This window comes from Atractosteus spatula, chromosome 8, assembly GCF_055471065.1.
Source record: "Atractosteus spatula isolate fAtrSpa1 chromosome 8, fAtrSpa1.hap1, whole genome shotgun sequence".
Lineage (NCBI taxonomy): Eukaryota > Metazoa > Chordata > Actinopteri > Semionotiformes > Lepisosteidae > Atractosteus > Atractosteus spatula.
In genome coordinates this window covers 62,452,257-62,472,249 of record NC_142713.1, presented here as the reverse complement: position 1 = coordinate 62,472,249, position 19,993 = coordinate 62,452,257, and the positions used below count along the sequence as shown (strand labels likewise).

General features: G+C 37.9%; 1 protein-coding gene across 3 annotated transcripts; it reads right to left on the bottom strand.

Annotated features, from left to right (window-relative positions):
* Positions 1-2,062: 2,062 nt before the first annotated feature.
* Positions 2,063-19,196, bottom strand: tmem263 (transmembrane protein 263). Of its 3 annotated transcripts, none has more exons than XM_088924134.1 (3): positions 18,701-19,196; positions 11,471-11,541; positions 2,063-4,849 (listed from the first exon to the last, which is right to left on the bottom strand). In XM_088924134.1, the coding sequence occupies exons 2-3, from the start codon at positions 11,532-11,534 to the stop codon at positions 4,554-4,556; spliced, it is 360 nt and encodes a 119-aa protein (XP_088780260.1). In that variant the 5' UTR covers positions 11,535-11,541; positions 18,701-19,196; the 3' UTR covers positions 2,063-4,553. The 3 variants fall into 3 exon arrangements, with proteins under 3 accessions (XP_088780260.1, XP_088780262.1, XP_088780261.1); XM_088924136.1 differs by lacking the exon at positions 18,701-19,196 and adding an exon at positions 18,431-18,479; XM_088924135.1 differs by lacking the exon at positions 18,701-19,196 and adding an exon at positions 17,837-18,054.
* Between the last annotated feature and the right edge of the window lie 797 nt (positions 19,197-19,993).

Sequence of the window (19,993 nt, the reverse complement as noted above, 5' to 3'; positions counted from 1 at the left end):
TCTCCACTGATCAAGAGCCACTACCACAAAATGCATAAGACTCCAGTGACATTTTAGACAGGTTAAGTGTTTTATAAAGCTGAAGCGACTGCCAAGTGAATAATAGGTTTGCTACAGAAACTGGCAGATTTCAATCAGTGTGTCAAAAAACCTGAAGAGTTAAGCCTCCAATAGCTAGAGAGCCTGAGCACCCCCTAAACTATATTAAACTCCCAGCATATGCTCAAAACCATTTGTGCTTCTCTATCTTTTCTCTTTCCTGTCTTCCTAAAGAAATACACAGGAGCCTTTACATCATGTTATAACCCAGTATGTCCTACAATTGAAATTCTGCTGTTGATGTGATGTGCATTGATTGTTTGATTAGACATCAAATCAAGCTTTCCTTTGACACTGCATCACGTTCATCCTTGAATCTCTTGCTTTGTTGCAGAATGCCTGTTGAAATATCTGTCAGTAAGAAAAAAAATCACAGTTACACACAGTGGCAGCACAGATGGGCAGTGGTTAGCATTGCTGTCTCACAGCATTGTGGCACCGGGTTCATGATCTGCACCTGGAATGCTCTGTGTGGAGTCTGTCTGTTCTCCCAGTGTTTGCTTGGGTTTCCTATGGATGCTCTATTTTCCTCCCACAGCCCAAAACATTACTGATTCTGCGAAACCTGGATCTGGTGGGAGTGAGTGTGTGTGTATCAGTCTATCCTGTGATGGACTGGCGTCCCATCCAGGGCAAACCCCACCTTGCACCCCCTACTTGCCAGGACAGGCTCTGGTTCCCCCCTGTGACCCTGGTTTGGATGAAGTGGTTAGAAAATGGATGGATGGAAGTTACAAACAAGAGGCAGCCATTCAGCCTATCCAGCTATCAGGTTTTGTAGTTAGTAGCTGATCTCAACCTGCTTGTTCTAGAAGGAAGCCAGGGTATTGACTTCAACAACGTGGCTGGGTGACTTGTTCCATATTTCCACAACAATTTGGTTAAAGAAGCACTTCCTGTTCTTGGTTTTAAATGCTCTTTCCCGTGGTGCCCTCTGAAAACAAAAAAAAAACCCTGGGTCATACATCATATCATTGCAATTCCAGCACTATCTTCATCTTCCCTGCCCTCTGACAAACAGCTGTGTTCAAGTCGCCTTGTACTTCATCAGCCAAAAGGCAGAAAAGTGATGAACCTTGTTGCAGACTCCCACAAGCCTTTGCACAGAGAAGGCTTCCTGTTCTAGGTTTGAAATGCCCATCTATGTCACCTCCACTTGCGCCCTGCACTTTGTGGATCGCTGCTCATTCTACAGACGTCCAGCCTTTCGACTTTGTCAATGAAAATTGGACCAGGTTCCCTCATAGTCTTCTCTGTTCAAGACTAAAAAGATACAGTGCTTTTAGCCTGATGGAGTAGTTAATTTGTTTTCTCACCTGCATTTTGATTGAGTGAAAAGAATAGATCCAAGTAGGTACTTCTAACCAAACCATGACTGACCATGTCTACCGTTTCAGTTTCACATAAATGTGGGGAATATCAATGTAGTCAAAGCTGAAATTTTTTTAATTTTCTTTCTTTGCACATACTTAATTTCATATATTACATTATATGACAATTATCACACAGTGTTGAAGTATTTGTAATATCTGCACACTCCTAACTTTTTACCTCTTGAAACTTTTTTAATTTGGACCCACAAAGATTCTGAGATGCCTTTATTACTCCAGGCTTCATTCCTGAGCCTGAAAACAGCTTTTAATATGTACTGTAGTATGATACCTCAGCTCTCTTCTGTCTTTCCTCTCTCTGGAACAATGTGCTAATGATGCAAATTGCCACTGGCTCACTGAAAGCATGTTTCTGCGATTCCATTTACATCATAATCACATGCTAATATAGGAGCTTCTGTCTCTTGCACTTGATTTTTACAACACCTAAAATTTAGATGTAAGCATTTACTTACAAGTAGTTCTAAAAATAAATAATACTTATATAAAAAAAATTAAATACCCTTTTATTATTTAGAAAATGGTAATAATGTCACAGTAACACAATAAATTACAGACTCACATTAATCTTCGGATAGAGTTGGGTTCCAGCTTTCACAGTTTATTGAACTAAATGGTACATTAAAATTACAATTCAGACATCAATTACACGACATTATAGCTGGTTTGACAAGGACATGTGATGTAACAGGACGAAGCATAAACTATTTCTGTGCTTTTTCATCCACGATTCTTCTGTGAGCATCACACCAAAAAGGCACTTTTATTGATTATTCTAACAAAAATATGTTACGTATTTCAATGCCAAAAAAGAATGATTTCACAGGCTGGCAAGGCATACAGCACTATTTTATGCCCTGCTGCCTGTAACACCTTATACAAAAAAAGTTAACCATCCATGTTAACTACGTTAACCATTTTTTTACAGCCTCAAATAATACATTATGCAGGTATGTAAACCATATCCAGCATTCCACAGAATGTGCATGTAAACATACCTATATATGTATCTATGCACTCGAATATAAATAGGAACTTTATGTTTCATAGGAGTGGTCCATCTTCTTCAAAGTAGTGGGAATATCACAACACATAACGTTTCCTATGGTTCCTGACTATGTTAACGTTGTAGCTAACCAGGGTGTTTCCTCAAAGCAAGCGGGATTGCTGATGAATGTCTGGTGCGTTGATGAAGACAACAGCAGACCTGGCTAAGGTGTCAATTTAGAAATGAGCCCTGTGGAGCACATGTGGGATGTTCTGGAACATTGCATTGGAAGTAGAACCTAGCTCACTACACAGCTCTGCAAGTGGGTAGCAAACTAATGACAGCAGACAACCATTGACATCTGTGAACATTTAGTGGATTGAATGTTGTGACATGCTACACCTGTAATCATCACTCAAGGTGCACCAATCCACTATTAAAAATGGAACAGGCTATTTTTGAAATGTGGAAAGGAGCTGAACATACACAAAATATACACTACCTAAAATTATACAAAATAATAGGTGTCATACACAGTATCATTACTTAGCAGAATAAACTGTGGCTCACATCTATTGTTTGAATCCAAATAGAACGAAACTCAACAATAACAAATACTTTTATTCTGTTCTGCCAGAGCAGTTTTCACCTAAGCTTTTAAAAGAGGCTAAGCTTTTTAAAAGTTTTACTTTACCACTATACTTAAGGTCAGAAAGGTTAATAATGGCCTTATTCAGTAAATTATCATGCACATTGACATAGGCACTACTGAGTTTTGTGAAATGACCCAACAACCCTGCTGTGATACACTGTGTAGAATCTAAAGAGATGAAATAAAAAATGCAATTCTACTCACATCAAGAAAGGTCTTATCATCAGAAGACAAATTGTCCTACAAAACCAACACCTGTTTTTGCCAGTGCATAGATTTAGCCGACTCCAACAAACAAAAGTGAATGAGATTCCTTTATTAGGTGAAAAATGTTTAGAATTATTCATTTGAAAAAAACAATTTAGTAGATCCTCTGGTGCTCAAACTGCATTCTGATGCTACAGTCTGTACCAATATCACAGTTTCAAAGGTATATAAAAAAATCTTAGAAAAAGAACTTTACTACTTCATCTAAAGCCTATGCTAATTAATGAAAAAAATCAACAACATGAATGTTTTGGATTCTTCTTTGGCTCTTACTGCCCTCAGCACTGAAAGAAATGATTGCCTACTCCTCAGTACAACTAGTTGTGACCTTTAGTTAAAAGAGAAGATGCACCTAAACCCATTCATTGTCGACAATACAGCACGGAGTTAAAAATCCCAAGAACAAAATAATTCAAAGAAAAGAGTACCGAAATTAGCCGTATTTCCCATGGTATTTGGTGTAAGCTGTCAGACAGATTTCTCTTTAAATCGTATGGCTTAGTTCACCTAAAAGAAAAATGCACATCGGTTCACAGAGGAATTCAGCTTCAGAGTTGGTTTTGAAACTCATATGCCCCAGTTTCTGGTCTTTTAGTTCAGAGTACACTACTTCATTTTACATTTCCTATTAAAAGCTACTTGCATGTCAACCCTTGCATAGATACTCAGTGACTGAAAACAGCATTAAATATATATCAGTCACTAACACTGAAATGCCATTTGTTTTATCTGATAGTATAAACTCATAGGAATGCCCAAAGCATGAACACCTACAAATGTACAGATGACAGTAAAACGTTCTTTTTCCTCATCTTGATGTAGTCTTGAGACAAATATTCCAACAAATACAGGAGTTTCACTTTATCTCAAAGAACCGTATGCTTCACAAAGAAAGCTTCTCCACTTTAAAGCATAATATTATCCCAAAGCCGCATCCAGCATCTCACGGCCTGCTGCGAGGTAATAGTCAAAATGGCTCATTTAGCTGAGCACACTCTGTATGTTTAAAGAGTCTTGGAACATATGGCTTTGTTTTCTTGCATCTCTCCTGCCATTATAATGTGATTGCTGGCATCTTCCAGGGAAAAAAAAAAGAGACTCTGGCCTCCCCAGAGGCCTGAAAAAAAAACAGGCACTTCTTGCTGCAGTTTAGTCTTTAATCAGACTTGTCTTTCTTCTTCCCCGTGAGCGGTACTTTACTGACGACGGCCGACCCTACCGCCGACACCCCTCCAGCCACTGCCGAGACGCCCCCCTTCACGAACCCCACGCCCATGGCCGGCACTGTGCTGACCGAGGTCACGGCTGTCTTGGTCACCTCCAGGCCTTTGCCTCCAATCCAGGCCACCCCACCAACTGTCGCCCCCACCGCCCCCTTCGTCAGGCTGAAGATGCCCCCAGTGACCCGGGACAGCATGCCAGGCTGTGGCTGGGGATGATCTTTTTTGGAATCTGTGGAAGAATAACAACAACAGAAAAAGAGCATTTTAAAAACAGGCTGCTATAGCAACAACAACAACAACAACAAAAACAGGACTGCAGGAGTTAAAGTAAGGACAACCTTTGACAAATATGGCAGCGCAGATCAATGCAAGACCTGGTTTAAGTGAAGCCAATAACATTTTCAAAAGCTAAATTACAAAGGCCTAACCTATCCCAGGGGTTCCATTAATACATCTCATTAAAGCACATTTTCATTTGCTTTGGATATAAATGCAAAACATCAATAAGGCCTACAAAGCAGACAAGCATTCATTGTGCAACTAATGTCAAATTAAATAAGACGAATAGCTCTGTCAATGTTGAGTGTTTTGTTACACTCTTTACAAATCAGCAAAAATGCAGAGTGCATAGTTAAAGTTTGTGTGCTAAAGAAGAAAATGAGGGAATCGTAGTAGCAGTCTATGACACTTGGCTTTCAGATATCAGTCTCCCTAAATGTCTTGAACACATGGCTGACACATCATTTAGTAATACCTCTAGTAAAAGATTTTAGAAAAGGCATAAAGAACTGTAATTATTTGATTTTCATCAGAATACCTTGAGGCAATAAGGGCTGTACATTAAGGTGTGAGGCTTTGAGTTCTCACCATTATGAATAAATACTACTGTTAACAGGGAGCACTATTGCTATTGAATTAGTTATTTGTAAAACCATCTCAAAAGCAGCGTTATACAGTACAGTGTAACTATCCCATAAATACAGTAACTGCATATTGTAATCTTCCCTGTTAGTGTAAGATTAGCTCTATGTTACAAAATAGCATTTCAGTTTAAGATTACATTTATTTTTGCAGCGCAAAACTTTAATGCAAAACTTAATTTCCTGATTAATTTTAAAAGGTATACAGGTTACAGTACACAGAACAGTAAACTGGTCAGCTAACCAGTGAATCTACACCCCACCCTCTGCCCACATGCAGAAGTAGTTTTACGAAACTATTTTAATCAGCTTTGTGATTTCAAGAACTAAAGTGTAAGAGATACATCAGAACACTGTATGTGCTCCTGTCTTCATTTAGCTATAGATATCCTATATGTATACCAAGGAGGTGCATGAAAAAATACAAAAATGTTCAGCTTTTTCTAGAATTATAGGTGCTACGCAGCACATATATATTGGTGCAAACTAATACATAAATATAAACAAATTCTGAAGTAGTTTTATTCATGGTGGCTGAAAATTGAAATTGAAAACTTTTTAGGAGATGTACTTTCTAGTTCCCTTCTACTCTTTTACACTCTATGCAGAACATATACATTAAGTGTCTTAGGAGAGTAAAATCAATCAGTAAAGATACACTTCTAAACAGCTAAGATTACTGAGAGAGACTGAATTAAGGTGGAATATCCTGGGGTTTAACATACATACGATTTTGATCCACTGTGTATTAAATAATGGATGAACACAACAAAACCAGCAAAAAAAAGATTCTGCAATAAATCCTCATATCCTCCAAGGCCTGACACTAGGTTCAACACCACCATCGTCAGACAGGCAAAGCAAACCAATCTTTTTTCCCAGAGAAAAATACAGTGATCAATACAAAGAAGTGCCCTCTGGTCTTTAACAGGGTGTTTGTTTTCAAAAGAGACCTCTGCACAAACTGCTCTGAAAGCCCATGCCCTTTGCCTGACATTGGGAAATGTTTAAAACCAATTTTAAAAAACACCTTGATTGATTGAAATTTTGTGTGGCCTCACTGGCGCATTAGACCTTTAATTGAGGTAGGAGCCTAATTATTTGTTATCTTCAGTATACAATGTTAACTCTGAAAATGTAAACATTTTTTTAACATCACCACAACACCACCCTTCCATTTTAAAGCAAAACCTGTGGCAATTCTGTTGTGATTTATATAGGGATCTTGTGGGATGCCAAATCAATTCAGCTCCTAAGTAAGACCTTTCAAAACTGGATATTGCTTAGGGCTCTGCTGAGTTATTACTAAAGGTCTTTTTACACTTACAGAATGATTTCTGAATCCATCTAGAAACCATTAAGGAGCCACAATGTTTTCCCCCCTCTGTTTGCTTCAGGTGCGTGTCTTTCAGGCTTGGAGAAAGGCAGTCATTTTCCATGCATCACACATAACAGCCAAGAGTGAAGTCGAGATATTGCCTTCTTTAAACCTTCTCAATAACAAATAAACAATATTAACTCAATAACAAATCCACTTTAATTTAGGTAAGAAAAGGATTAGTTCCTCTAAGCAGGTGCGGAGAAACATGACCTAAATGACACATTAACACAGACAAAATACCTGGATACTTTCAGTAAAACATCTGACACAAAGGCCTACATTACCACTCAGAAGAACAAGTATAGTGGGGGAATTTATATAATGTATATATCTTTCAACCAATAGCATTGTTATGAAGTTCACCCATTCTAATTCATCCTTTGCAAATAGCCTTTAAACCACAGTGGTTCAGCCTTCATATGAACACCTTTTCAGGTGAACTGCTCACCCTTGATCACCACAAAAGCCTGAGAGTCCCAAAGGTAAAAAAGAACAACACAAATCGCAGCGAACTGTCTCTGGGGGCAAGCCCTGATTGAAACAAGTCAGCATGAGCTTTCCTGAGACATTCTGGCAAGACTGCATTCCTGCATCTCAAAGACAGACTAAACGAGTGTGTTTTCATTTTCCATTCTTACTCGAGACAGGGTTGTTAGTGTAGGTAATTAAATATCAGCCGCTTTTATAATCTGATAATGTATAAAAAAAGGTCCCTATTACTCGCATTTAGAAGTTTAATGAAAATTTCTACCCCTCAGATTTACAGAATATATTAAGACATACAAGTAGGGAGCTGCATCAGCATGCGTAAGCTGCAAAGGAACAGGTAAATGTTCATTCCATGCGAAAAGGAAAAAAAGAAAACAATGTTTCAGCTGCAGAGCTTTCCTAGGGTGTGAGGGAGAGAAGGAAAGCGGCAGATCAAGGCGGAGGAGAACAAAACACAATGTAAGGGAATAAGAGGCAGCGAGCAGACCGGTAATGGTCATGAAGGAGGTGAGCAGGTATATTAAGACAAGAAGTGTAACACTTGGTTTTAGTCAATGCAAATGCACATTCATCTCAATACACAGTAACTGCAAAAATATTACTTATTACATGTAATAAGTGTTGTATCGGCAACATTTAAGCTATTTAATACTGCACATTGGTGGTGGTGGAGGGGAACCCCATTACCTGTAAAGCGCTTTGAGTGGAGTGTCCAGAAAAGTGCTGTATAAGTGTAAGCAATTATTATTATATAGCTTTTATTTACAATCTCCAATTATTATTTTATTAGACGGTCAATTTGGAATAGGCATTTGTGCGTTTTTCACATCAAGGATTCTGTTACCACACACTTGGGTTTAATCATGTTATTCTGTAGTTTTATTTTGAGAACTGCTACAAAAAATAAAATAATGGCTTATAACTGCAACACATCCACTGTAGCAATAACAGATTTATTATTTTTCATCTTATTTAAAACATTTTACTTAGGTTTTCATGACTCACGCCATGAACAACATGCACTCTTAAAAAAATAACAAGTTAAAAAAAACAATAAATAAACCAAAATAAAACTAAAGCTACATATCAAAAGCCAGAGTACAAAAAATAATTTTTTAAGGAAAGATTTAATTTAAAATATTGTCAGGTCACAGAGTATCCAACAGTTTTCAGGAATAAGTTCCACAATCACAGAATTGCACATCAGCAACCCTGTGATTTATATTTTCCTTTTACCTGAAACTGTCCATGTGTTTGCTAGTTTAGTGTGGCACCAGTTAACAAATTCTAACATTTGACTTTTTAGCAGAAATATCAACAGCCTGATTATTGATTTGCACTAAGATCTGGAGGTACTGTGTTTGATGTAGGCCTCCTGGGAAATATGTCAATCCTACCTGAGCCTCACTTTTAGGTCATCTAGAATATTAAGCAATTGCTAAAATATCAGTGATTAAAACTGCTATTTTATATTTAAAAACAGCAATATTATTTGTAACACTTATTTATAATCTATTTATAACAAATCCTGAGACTGGTTTCTGGAATCCAGTAAGTCTCTTTAAATCTATAGAATAAGGATACACTGCTTCAGTTAAATAATAGATCATTAGTAAATTAAGTGAAATAATTTAACACTTTTCCTAGGAGAATCAGTGTTTATAACTGAAAGAAACACATTTTCGAGTTGAGAGTATTTTACTCTTAACATGGAAACATTCCATTACTTGATTCTGAGTCTCATGTTCTCAGCTTTAAATGCAGCTCTCTTATTTTTCCAATAATCTCTGAAGTTATATGTTCTCTAATGGGCAGTTCATGGATTGATTGCAAAGCAACAAAGATCATGACTGTGCAATTTGCATCAACTGGAGTAATCTCTTTATTTGCTGTTTTACTCAGACCTCAAGCAAAGCCTTGAGGCTGAACCTTTAAGGGCTGTTACAATGTTGGCAAACCTACAAAGTAAAAGTAATAAACACAAAGAAAAGCTTTTTCTTAAACACAAAACATGGTATTACACACATCGTTGGGTCTGGTTAAAACTCTTCCCACATTTTAAAGCCTGAGCCTTTTTTTCTGTCCTGAAGACAAAAGATAATGCTAGCGTTCAATTAATAATACTGAAAGACATTAACTAACTCGACCGGGAGACTACTTCAGCAAAAAAACTACCGTTAGCAAACTGCCCTCACAATACTAGAATCGGATGGAGAAATCAGGTAATATGAGTTATTCAACAGAGACATCTAGTGGTTCAAAAACTATACTGTTCTCTGAAAGAGGACATGCTCCGATAATGCAGTAGAAGTACATGAAGCTGTGAGGCATGTAAAAGGTAGATGAGGGTATCCTGAAGTCTTTCCTGAATTTAAAGAAATGCCAATCAAGCACTGACACCCTTTTAAAGCTATTTACAATGCACTGGACCTGTGAACTTGTGGCCCTGCGGGTATTACACGTACTCTAAAGCAGCAATAAAGTAAAGAGGACATGTCAAAGACTAGCATGTTACAAACTATAGGACTTAGTGACGCAGCTACCCACCTGAACTACATCATCATTAGCTGACTTTCAGCTTTAAGCAAAAACTGTCACTCTGCATTATGACTAAACCCCAGTGGACAGTCAGTCCGTGCTCATTCTGCAGCGCTGGACAACAACATGAACACTAAACCCACAGCTGAACTCTTGGTAGCTCCTAAAGTGAGAATTATTTCCACTCAATGAAAGGTCATAGAGACAACAGAGAATGATTAATACTGAAGAAAACAAACAGACACCAAGAAAAACAGCAGACCAGCACAAATTTCAAAATCTCTCTCAATTGTACATTTACTAAGAAGTCTTCACACACTTGCTGTTGAGGCCGATGTCCTGGCTTCTTTCAGGAAGCAGCTTGATGTGAGACTACTAACCCTAACAGGATAGACGGGCTGAAAGGCCTCCTCTTGTTGTCACCTTTCTTTGTTACATCTTGTACTAAATAAACAGCTGGCAAAAAGCTATCCTGAGCAATTATTATCCTAAAGTGGTTAACGAGGGGAGCTGCTTTAACATGCATGTTTCAGAGTAGGAAGTGAATTAATTCCAGACTGAAAAGAAATAAAAACATGTATTTCCACTGCACAGCCTTCTTGCAGGCGTGTGAATACATGCACACCTCATTCACACCTGCAGTTGGCACCACAGGAGACATCCAGTATTTTCTTGTTTATGTTAACTCTTCTGATTCAATTAGCCTCTAATTATTACTGTCTTACTAAACTAAAAAAAAATTATGTAGGACAAGACAAGAGAACAGAGACAGGACAAAGAGAGCAAAAAGGCAGAGGTATTACCTAACATTCATGGATATTAACACCCTTGGTTTTTCCTGGTTGTTTATGTTTGTATTGTTAAAGACTTAAAGAATTCTCTTACAAGCTTAATTACATTTTAGTTTATTTACTGAATTGAGTTCCTTGCAGTTTCTCCAGCAATGCTGGTATGCAGACAATATCACTAAATCCTAAATCACCAAAGTGTTCAATCTCATCACTGAGGGTGACTCTGAATTGGTATTCAATTGAATATCATTCATATCATACATATTCATATCATTCTTTATACTACAGTGTTAATTATATAATTTATTCCATGATTATTCCAACAAAAAACTGAACCTCTTCTTTTCACAGGGAATTAGATCATGTTTGTTTTCTCCGGAGCGGACATTGTGAATCTCTGGTTCTGTTTGTAAGGAAAACAGATATTTCTGTATGATTTTCATTTTAGATCTTTCTGCAAGTTAACTGTTAAATCACACATTCAAAAATGTGATTATCAGAAATGTTTATGTTGGATCTAAATATAATATATACATTTTGATTCAACACATAATAAATGGTGAAAAAAATATAAATAAAAACAGAATTGTCCATGAACAGCAGCGAAGTTGGAAGAGGTCAGAGATATGAAATATAATTTGTGGGATAGCCATGTTCACCAACAACATGCAGAGATATGAAATGTATAATCCCTGTATCAGGAGAAAACTGGGAAGAGAAAACCTGATTACCTTCTGGAGGATCATCTCTGAGATACGAGGGGACATCTTCCTGGTTCTTGTTCATTTGACTCATCTTTTATCTGAAACACAGAAGTACCCTATACTTAAAATGCAATACACAACAGCCTGAAGTCAGGTAGAGACAACACTAGTGCATTACATTACTATTACTATTCTGCACAAAAATCGAAAATACACCAAACTTACGTTTTAATCACTCTAAGGTACAGTATGTTCTTCAGAAAGAATTGCAATAAAATAACAATGTTCAATTAATGTTTTTATTTCTACATAAGCACACAGTATATACTTTTGGTAAGTGTAACTCAGGCTTGCTCAGTAAACTTACTAGTCTTCTGTATACATCTATGATTCTTAGATCTTTTTGTCCATTGGAATAATGAAGCTGTGAAATGTTTTGTAGAGTACACATACTGTAACATAATTGGGTATTTTAAGCTTTTTGATACTTGTAGCTATAAAATAAAAATCACTATGCATAAATGTTTAAGAAAAAAAATTACATGGAGGATCAATATTGATTAAAAGCTTTTTAAATAATTCACTGCTGTGTCCAATGGTGAGGTCCAGTGTGGTGGTCTGGGCAGGACAGCGCAGTTGTGTAATTGATGACAGAGGGACTGCAAGGCGCTACATTGCTCAAGCCTCGGGACCTCACTTGCTTTGCAACCCTGCCCACAGGCTCATCCCAGGGAGACAGCACTCCAGCAGGACAGCACCTGTCCTCAAGCTGCTCGCGTAACAGCGGCTTTCCTACAAGATGAGGACTTGGCAGTGGTGCACCGGAGGCCCTAACTCGCCAGACATGAGCACCACTGAACATTTGCGGACTGAGCTTGGACAACGTGTGGCATTTATGGCGCAGAGAGCAGTGAAAAGCCACCAGCTTTTTCAGGCTCTATGAGAGGAGAGAGACAGAATCCTACTGCACCTACAACCTGCTGCAAATCATGCACAATCGACACGCAGCTTGTATTCCTGCCAACAGTGGCCACACAAGCACTGTGTGCCCGTGTCCCTGTGTCTTTCACAGTACACTGCGTGTAGATCCACCCTATTAATGACACATGAATCAGCACAACGAGTTTGCCTGTATCCTGTTTGTGCAGTGCCAGCACTCCCAGCAAACCTGTTACAAAGAGTAATTTTCTTAACGATAACCTTGTGAATTTGTTGCTGTTACAAGGAATGAGTTTCTTGTGACACTCAGTATATATTATAGTTTGGACTGGTTTATTTATGACCAGGTGACACCTCTTTAGAATTACAATGAGTCAATTTGGTTTGATAATTAAAATGGAAAAAAAACCTAATTATGAAACAATGTTGTGTGCCCTGTAGCACTGCACACTTTTCTCGCAAAAAATTAGGAAACATGGATCACATCAAAAAAAGTAATCAAAGTTTAAGGTGAAGGCGTGTTACTTAAAAATAGACAGTGAAAACCAGAAGCCCTAATTATAAGTTCTATACAAAATAATACAAGCTTTTTATTTTCATGGGCAGCACAGAGGCACAGTGTTCAGCTTGTGGACCTGGGGTGCCGTCTGTGTGGAGTATGTTTGTTTCCTTGTGTTCGCGTGGGTTTTCATTGGGTGCACCAATCTCCTCCCACAGTCCCAAGACATGCTGGTAGGTTAATTCGCTTCTGGGACCACCGGCCGTGTGTTGGTATTCGCATCTCTGTGTGTCTTGTGATACCCTGCCTTACACCTGTTGCTTTCCCAGATAGGCTCTGGCTCCCCCATGACCTTCTGCTGAATAAAGCCGTTATAAGAGGCTGGATGGATTTCTTCACAAGATGTAGATATTGTTCTGCTTATATTAGTGCATATCATTTTGTGCCAAGACATACGTGAAATAAAGGAATAATAGTTAACTAGCTAACGAGGTAATTTCAACTCACTGCATTAAGATTATAATACTGTACCTGTTTCTTGCAGCTACTGTGATTGTAATGGGCTGACTGACCTCAGCTGAGCTTGAAAGCCATCTCAAACGGTGACACACCCAACCTAATCTAAAGTTTACTGATGTACTTAGCAGATACAACAACAGGTGTAGTAAACACTGCAGTAACATGACCTTAAATAAGTCTATTCCATGCTGAAAAAAAAGAAGAAAGAAAACACAACGTGTCACACCTGAAGAAGGCTCCACAGCTGAAACATTGTGTTTTCTTTCTTCTTTTTTCAGCATGGAATAAACCTATTACTTGTTCCTTTGCAACCTACGCCTGCTGACGCAGCTACCCACCTTAAATAAGTCTGTTTATATATCCAATAGGGACAGAGCCCGGTGCAGACACGCAGTGGCCACAAAACCAGTAACAAGACTTCCAGCCATTTAAATGTTGATCTGTACACATTTAGGCCCAGCAGATCAGTTTAAGAAGTGGGTAAATAAGAAATGCAAAATAAGAGCCTGTTAAATCAATATTTACACTACCTGTGTGCTTCACATTCACGGAGTCATTAAACAAAAGCAAATGGAAACCAGGATGGACTACTGTGGATCAGGAGGATGCCTTTAGGTTCAAAGCAAAACATCCTGGAATTACAGAAAAAAAGTCAAAGCCCACTTTGCTCTTTTGGTAGTTTACCATTTCAATAAGTCAAGACTCATTTCAAGACTATTTCTTAACATATCCTAGATTGTACATCTCTTTGCAGGATAATTTTATATTCTCTGTCCTAAACCTGTTTCAGTTTCCAATTGTGATCCTCTGTGCTTGTTCAATTCCTAAGTGTAAAATAGTCCCCAAGCTTGCCTATAACCCTGAGGATTTTAAATATTTTATCGAATCCCCTCTCACCTCTCAATCTAACAAATTTAAAAAATAAATTTCTAGTTAACGGCCTTTCCTTTTGAGTCTTGTTGGTAAGGAATTGCAGGGCCATTCTGTCATTCAAGCAAACAGAAGGATCCTGCTAAAGCTTCTGTTTATTGTAAATGAGAATATGTTCTCACTTCAGTCCTGCATTTAAGAACTAAATAAATTACTCACTTAATGTAACATGCTCCAAGTTAAATGTTATGTGGCAAATAAAGTTTTATATAAAACTCACATAGCTGGAAAAGACTGAGGAGATCTGAGTATACCTAAACTGTAAAATAAATCAGACATGCAGACAAATGTGTACACATACTGTACAGATGGTTTGATATTTGTCTAAGGGGAAAGAAATGAGCCATAAACAAAATTCCATTAGAGAAACATAACATGCTTCTTCTCACCTTGAATTTAGCAAAAATACTCATCAGCACAAATAATCATCTTGGTTCTAACTCCAGCCAGACAGCTGGTTTGACTTAACTGCTTGTGTAATTGTGTGACAATATGGTCACTGGGACCCAGGACTGGGCTGTTCAGTAGTAATTAAAGGTCAAAACACTATGAGCCAACTTTTCTAATGCCTGTCAAAGTTTGAGGCACACAAACATGTCTGAGACAAAAACAAATCCTTTTAAATCCTCTCGGCCATAATGTTTCCAGCCAATGGCTGGGCCCAGGCTTTTTCAGAACTGATCAGTGTTTGTGCTCCTACTGCAGATTCCAATCTGGCCAACTTAGTACCAGTAATGAAAGAACAGAGGTTTAAAAGCCAGTCACAAGTTTAAAATATTCTTCAAAGCATTCCACACTATCTAGCCTTTACGCTGGAGCTAGAATTTTATTGCAGCATGACCACAACACTAGATTCTAGTATGCCTGCTGCAAGGACTATCTATTTTACCTCTGATCCAGGAATCTGCTGAACATTTCCAGAGCTGTTGCCTTCAACAGACGTCCTGCCTATGGGACAATTTAAACTCAAACACCACTCTACTTAAGACTGTTGACACTTGCTGCATTCCCCTCTCAAGTGACGAATTTGATCGCTCCTTTTTTTGTCAATTCCATGAAGCTTTGCAGAAATAAACAGTAGACATTTCACATCATGTCAAACCATGTCAACTCACATTTATGCTCATTTACCCAGGTGGGGCTGCACACTGGTGGTGGTGGAGGGGATCCCCATTACCTGTAAAGCGCTTTGAGTGGAGTGTCCAGAATAGTGCTATATAAGTGTAAGCAATTATTATTATTTCCAACCCTTCTGAATAAGGACAATAACTTCTAATGTATCCCCAAAGGTTTTTTAAAGGCAGTATGGACTAACAATGCTTCAAAAACCTATATGAGCTTCAAATGCAACAACAACCTACAACAACCAAGCTTATACAAAAATCAAACACCTGAGCACATGGCACAATCCAAGGTCCTACTTTATTTTAACCCTGGGAGGGAATCAGACAGAGAACCGTAGTTCTTTGTCACTTTCAGTAAGTGATGAATCATATTTAGCTAAAGACTCTCACTTTCAAACTGTATCAACACCACATTTATAACAAGAGACATAACAAGAAATCAAAGCAACACATTACATAAAAACACATAAATACAGCATAAGATAAGACTTTATTGATCTCGAAGGGGAATTGAGGCTTTACTCTAGCCCAGCCCAAGAAAAGCAAGACATCAGAATAGGCTGAAATTAAAATAACTTCAGCATTAAAGTAATTAAATAAGTGTATAGAATACAAAAAAGCATTTGATACTGTTTAACTTAACTAGACCAACAAAACCCAACTAGATACACAGAAAACAAAAACAGCTTTGGTTGATTTTAGGTAGCTTGGGTGGAACTAAAAAGAGCAGGAAGGCAAACAGATCCATCCAGCCCAATGCAAAAATGCTCAAATGCACTGACAAAGTCAAGCCAGTAGATTTCAGAACAAACAGCGAGACACGAACCAGAAGGTACAAGTGAAAACTATGTGGACGTGCATTTAAAAGTGATAACATACACAATCCATGGTGTAAAGTATTTGAAATAAGATACTTTTTCTTCTTTTAATCCTTCAAGGGGTCATTAAAGCCAGTATATTCCTTACATTACCTCTGACTAATAACTCCACTCCAATGTGAAATTAAAAAGTGCCTCACAAAATAAAAAATAGTAATAATAACACCAATCCTGTTAATACTTCCTGACTAAACAAGTTGAAACAAGTGTTCTCTGCTTTTGTTTTCTCTTTGCACTCATTTAGGAAATAAAGTGAAAAAAATATTTTGAAGTTTAATTTACAAACAATGAGGTCAGTCTACTACACTAACAAATGCTTGTCCATACAAATGTTTTTCTTTTATTCACATTCCTTCTAGAATTCACACCTCTTTCAGATTTAGCATTTAAGTGCACGAGGAATATTCTGTTATTAATAATAACAACCCTTTATTTCACCAGACAATTAAGTTGAAAAAAATTCCAAAACCAGTAAGGCTACATTTTTGTTTTTCCAAGACGTACTTTTACCTAAACTAAACTAAAACAAATTTGGTATAAAATATCTGGACAATTACAAATAATTTTCAGAAGCCAATATCTGAACACAAATTGCAGATACAGAAGGACACATGGTGCAGGAGTCTCCAACCTGGCTCCTTTAGAGCCCCTGACCAGCCGTTTTTATAGGTACTGTAGTCATTACATCAGCAATTATGAAAGACCTGGAACAATTTATCTCTGGTCACTCACGCAGCTGACTTTTAAACTAAGTAATTTCATTTTAGGTCATTTGAGACATAAAACATGAAGAATCTTTAGCCCTCAAGGACTGGAGTTCACATAATTGAAAAAATGAATCAATAAACGCAATAGTGTTTCTAATCTGAGATAATTTGGTTTTTTTATTGAAAATCCTGATCTAAAGTTAATGAACATGGGTCTGTGCTCAAGACATTATTTAAGTTTTGTTTTTTTGACAATTACTTTGAGAAAAAGAGAAAAACGAATATCTCAAAAGCTTAAAGCTTATTAACTATTCAGCCCATTACCAGAGTTGTATCGAACATAATGCACACTTCTTAAGTGATTATCACTGTGTAGTGATACAGAAGCTCAAATAACTACAATTATACACAGAAAGGTTTCATAACATTACTTACAACATAATAGTCTTGAGCGACAAACTGTGTTTTTTTAATCCAATATTTAGACAATCCGCGTACTTTAAAATTCAATGACTAGGCTATCGCCTGCATACCAGCACTGTATTGGCTATTGTAACTATCTCTCCAAAGATTTGGCAGGTCCAAAATTTACTCAACACCTCTTTTTTATGCAGCCACAGCAAAGTAAAAAAAAAAATGCATAATGTAAAAGATTGATATTAATTCCCAAAACCAATGAAGAGATTTTTTTTCTTAGAAAAACAAGCACATCTAGACAAACAAGTCATAAAAGTGCACAAGGCCAGTTCGGCCAGATAGGAATGCAACCATTATTTAAAAAACAAATAAAAGTATACCCAAATACGTTCTCCTCTTCGGTGACTGAAACAATTGATAGGAGTTGTTGAAGTAATACTGGCAGGCCTATAGGCCATATACAAATGGTCAGATCACTGCTTGACAGCGCAGTCCGAAAAATCCCGAAGTTAAAGTTATCTATACAACTCAACCTCCGGCTCCCAAAAAAATGATAGAAAACCCAGATCTGAGAACAGCATCTGTAGGCAGAACAACACCTCCCCCTACACAAAACACCTTTGTTTTTTCAACTGAATCCTACCATTAGGTAAGGCGAACGTCCACCCAACCCCCGACTACAACTACGAGTTCTTGAACGGGGTTAAAACAAAAAAAACCTGCTCTGTACATTAATGTTTTTAACGAACTCGTAACCCAGATCAGACACTGCTCTCTATAACACAACAAAAACAGTTCAAACACGACAGCGAAATTCAGAAGAAAACTTCCGAACTTAGCGAGCACAAAGCAGGGTGTCTGAACGACGCTCCGCCTCACTCGACGGCCAGCGATAACTCAAACACAATATTGCACCAATGGCTACATCAATAACGCGCGTTACATTGTAGAAAATTTAGCTACAGAGTTATTACCGTTTGCAGAAAACCCAAGATGGCAACTAATGTACTCCGGGAAAAAAGAAAAACTGGACGATGAGGAAAAAAAGTTTCAGGGCACTAAAAAAAACAAACAGGGCTCGCAGTGATAACTTACAGAAAGGGGACACGGAACATAACTTAGGGTGAAGATCTTATGCCTTAAACCTGTTTATCATTCGCAGTAACAATCTGTTTTACAACCGGTTGTCAAACGAAAAACAAAAGTCGTGCAATCCACAGTATTTATTCAAAATATTTACTTACCAGATGTGCCAACGTGTGCGTTCTGACGTGTACAGTAACTTTTGCAATAAGCCGCCACACCAATTTGGCAGCTGTCTGCTAAGCCTAGCCACACCGCAAGGTAATTAAATCCCCTCGAAGGCTACTCAACCTGGGCTTTACTGAGCTTCTCAATCCGACACGTAAGGAGCCTTTCTTGACTTTTCTGCGCTTTGCCTCCTCTACCGTGCATACGTGGCGACCCACACAGCGCTTGCTTTCACTGCGGTGTCAACGAGTACATTTTTTAAAGGGAAGTGACGTTTGATGTGTATATTTACCAGTGTGACCAGCCTAACACAACAGAGCTGTATGTGGTCTTCCCTGGTTTTCTATTTCATTAGTTTTCAGGTATTTTCCCTGCGTTCCCTGTCTTTTTTCACCTGTTGCTAATGTTCACAGAGAGCTGGTCCAAACAATGCGCACTTCTGATACTGTGTGCTACCACACATACTTCCTTACGCGGTAATGAGGAGAACTAGGTGTACTAGAATCAAGTCTCAACAGTCGAGCACCGTTTTTTTTTTAGATTTGTCATCCTGTAGAAATAGACCAGTCTTTGTTCTGCCTCTCCGCCCCTATTTTACCAGCTGCAGAGTACCGTCCACACGGCAAAAAAAACTTAACTCTACTTGAGATTCCTGTAGTCATCACATGCTCGAAGTGTAACGAAAAATTAGAATCAAGTAAGGCAGGAAAAACCACAATGAGTGGTTTGTGCAAAAGGCTTGGTGTTTTCTATTGCCTTCACAGAAGGGCCCGGTGTATTTCTGATGCGTTTTACATTCCCAGGATACACCACCCTGGATAAACATAAAATTATATATTTACACAACTGCAGTAATAAACCATTGGTTAAAATTATGTTAGGATTTTTTAAATATTGTGAGATATGTAGGTTATATAGCTATATACTGTGTATATATGTGCAGGTGGGTAACTGAAATGTCATGCAATTAATTCAGTATTCATGAACTTTAACAACAATGGTTGAAATTGTGTGTCAATTAAAGGTAGAATTTGAGCCTAATTTATCACACATAATATCCTGTACTGCAGTGATTAAATAAGATAGGAGCATCAGAACCGACTACATTTCATAAAGGGTCATTCAGCACATCTAGGTGCAGGAAAATAATAGTTTTGAGGATTGTGCCATACTCCCACAACCCTTTGGGTAAAGAAATGCCTGTGTTACCAGTTTTAAACGTTTTTCTTTGCATTGTGTTTCATGTTTCATTGGCAGTTCGGAATAAGTTCACTTGGTTTGCTTTG

Bases quoted from the DNA above. Each gene is read 5' to 3' on its own strand.
- tmem263 (XM_088924134.1), bottom strand. From the start codon at position 11,534: ATGAGTCAAATGAACAAGAACCAGGAAGATGTCCCCTCGTATCTCAGA. The intron at 4,850-11,470 runs GTAATCAGGTTT...ATTCTTCCACAG, and splicing joins CAGAGATGATCCTCCAGAAG to ATTCCAAAAAAGATCATCCC.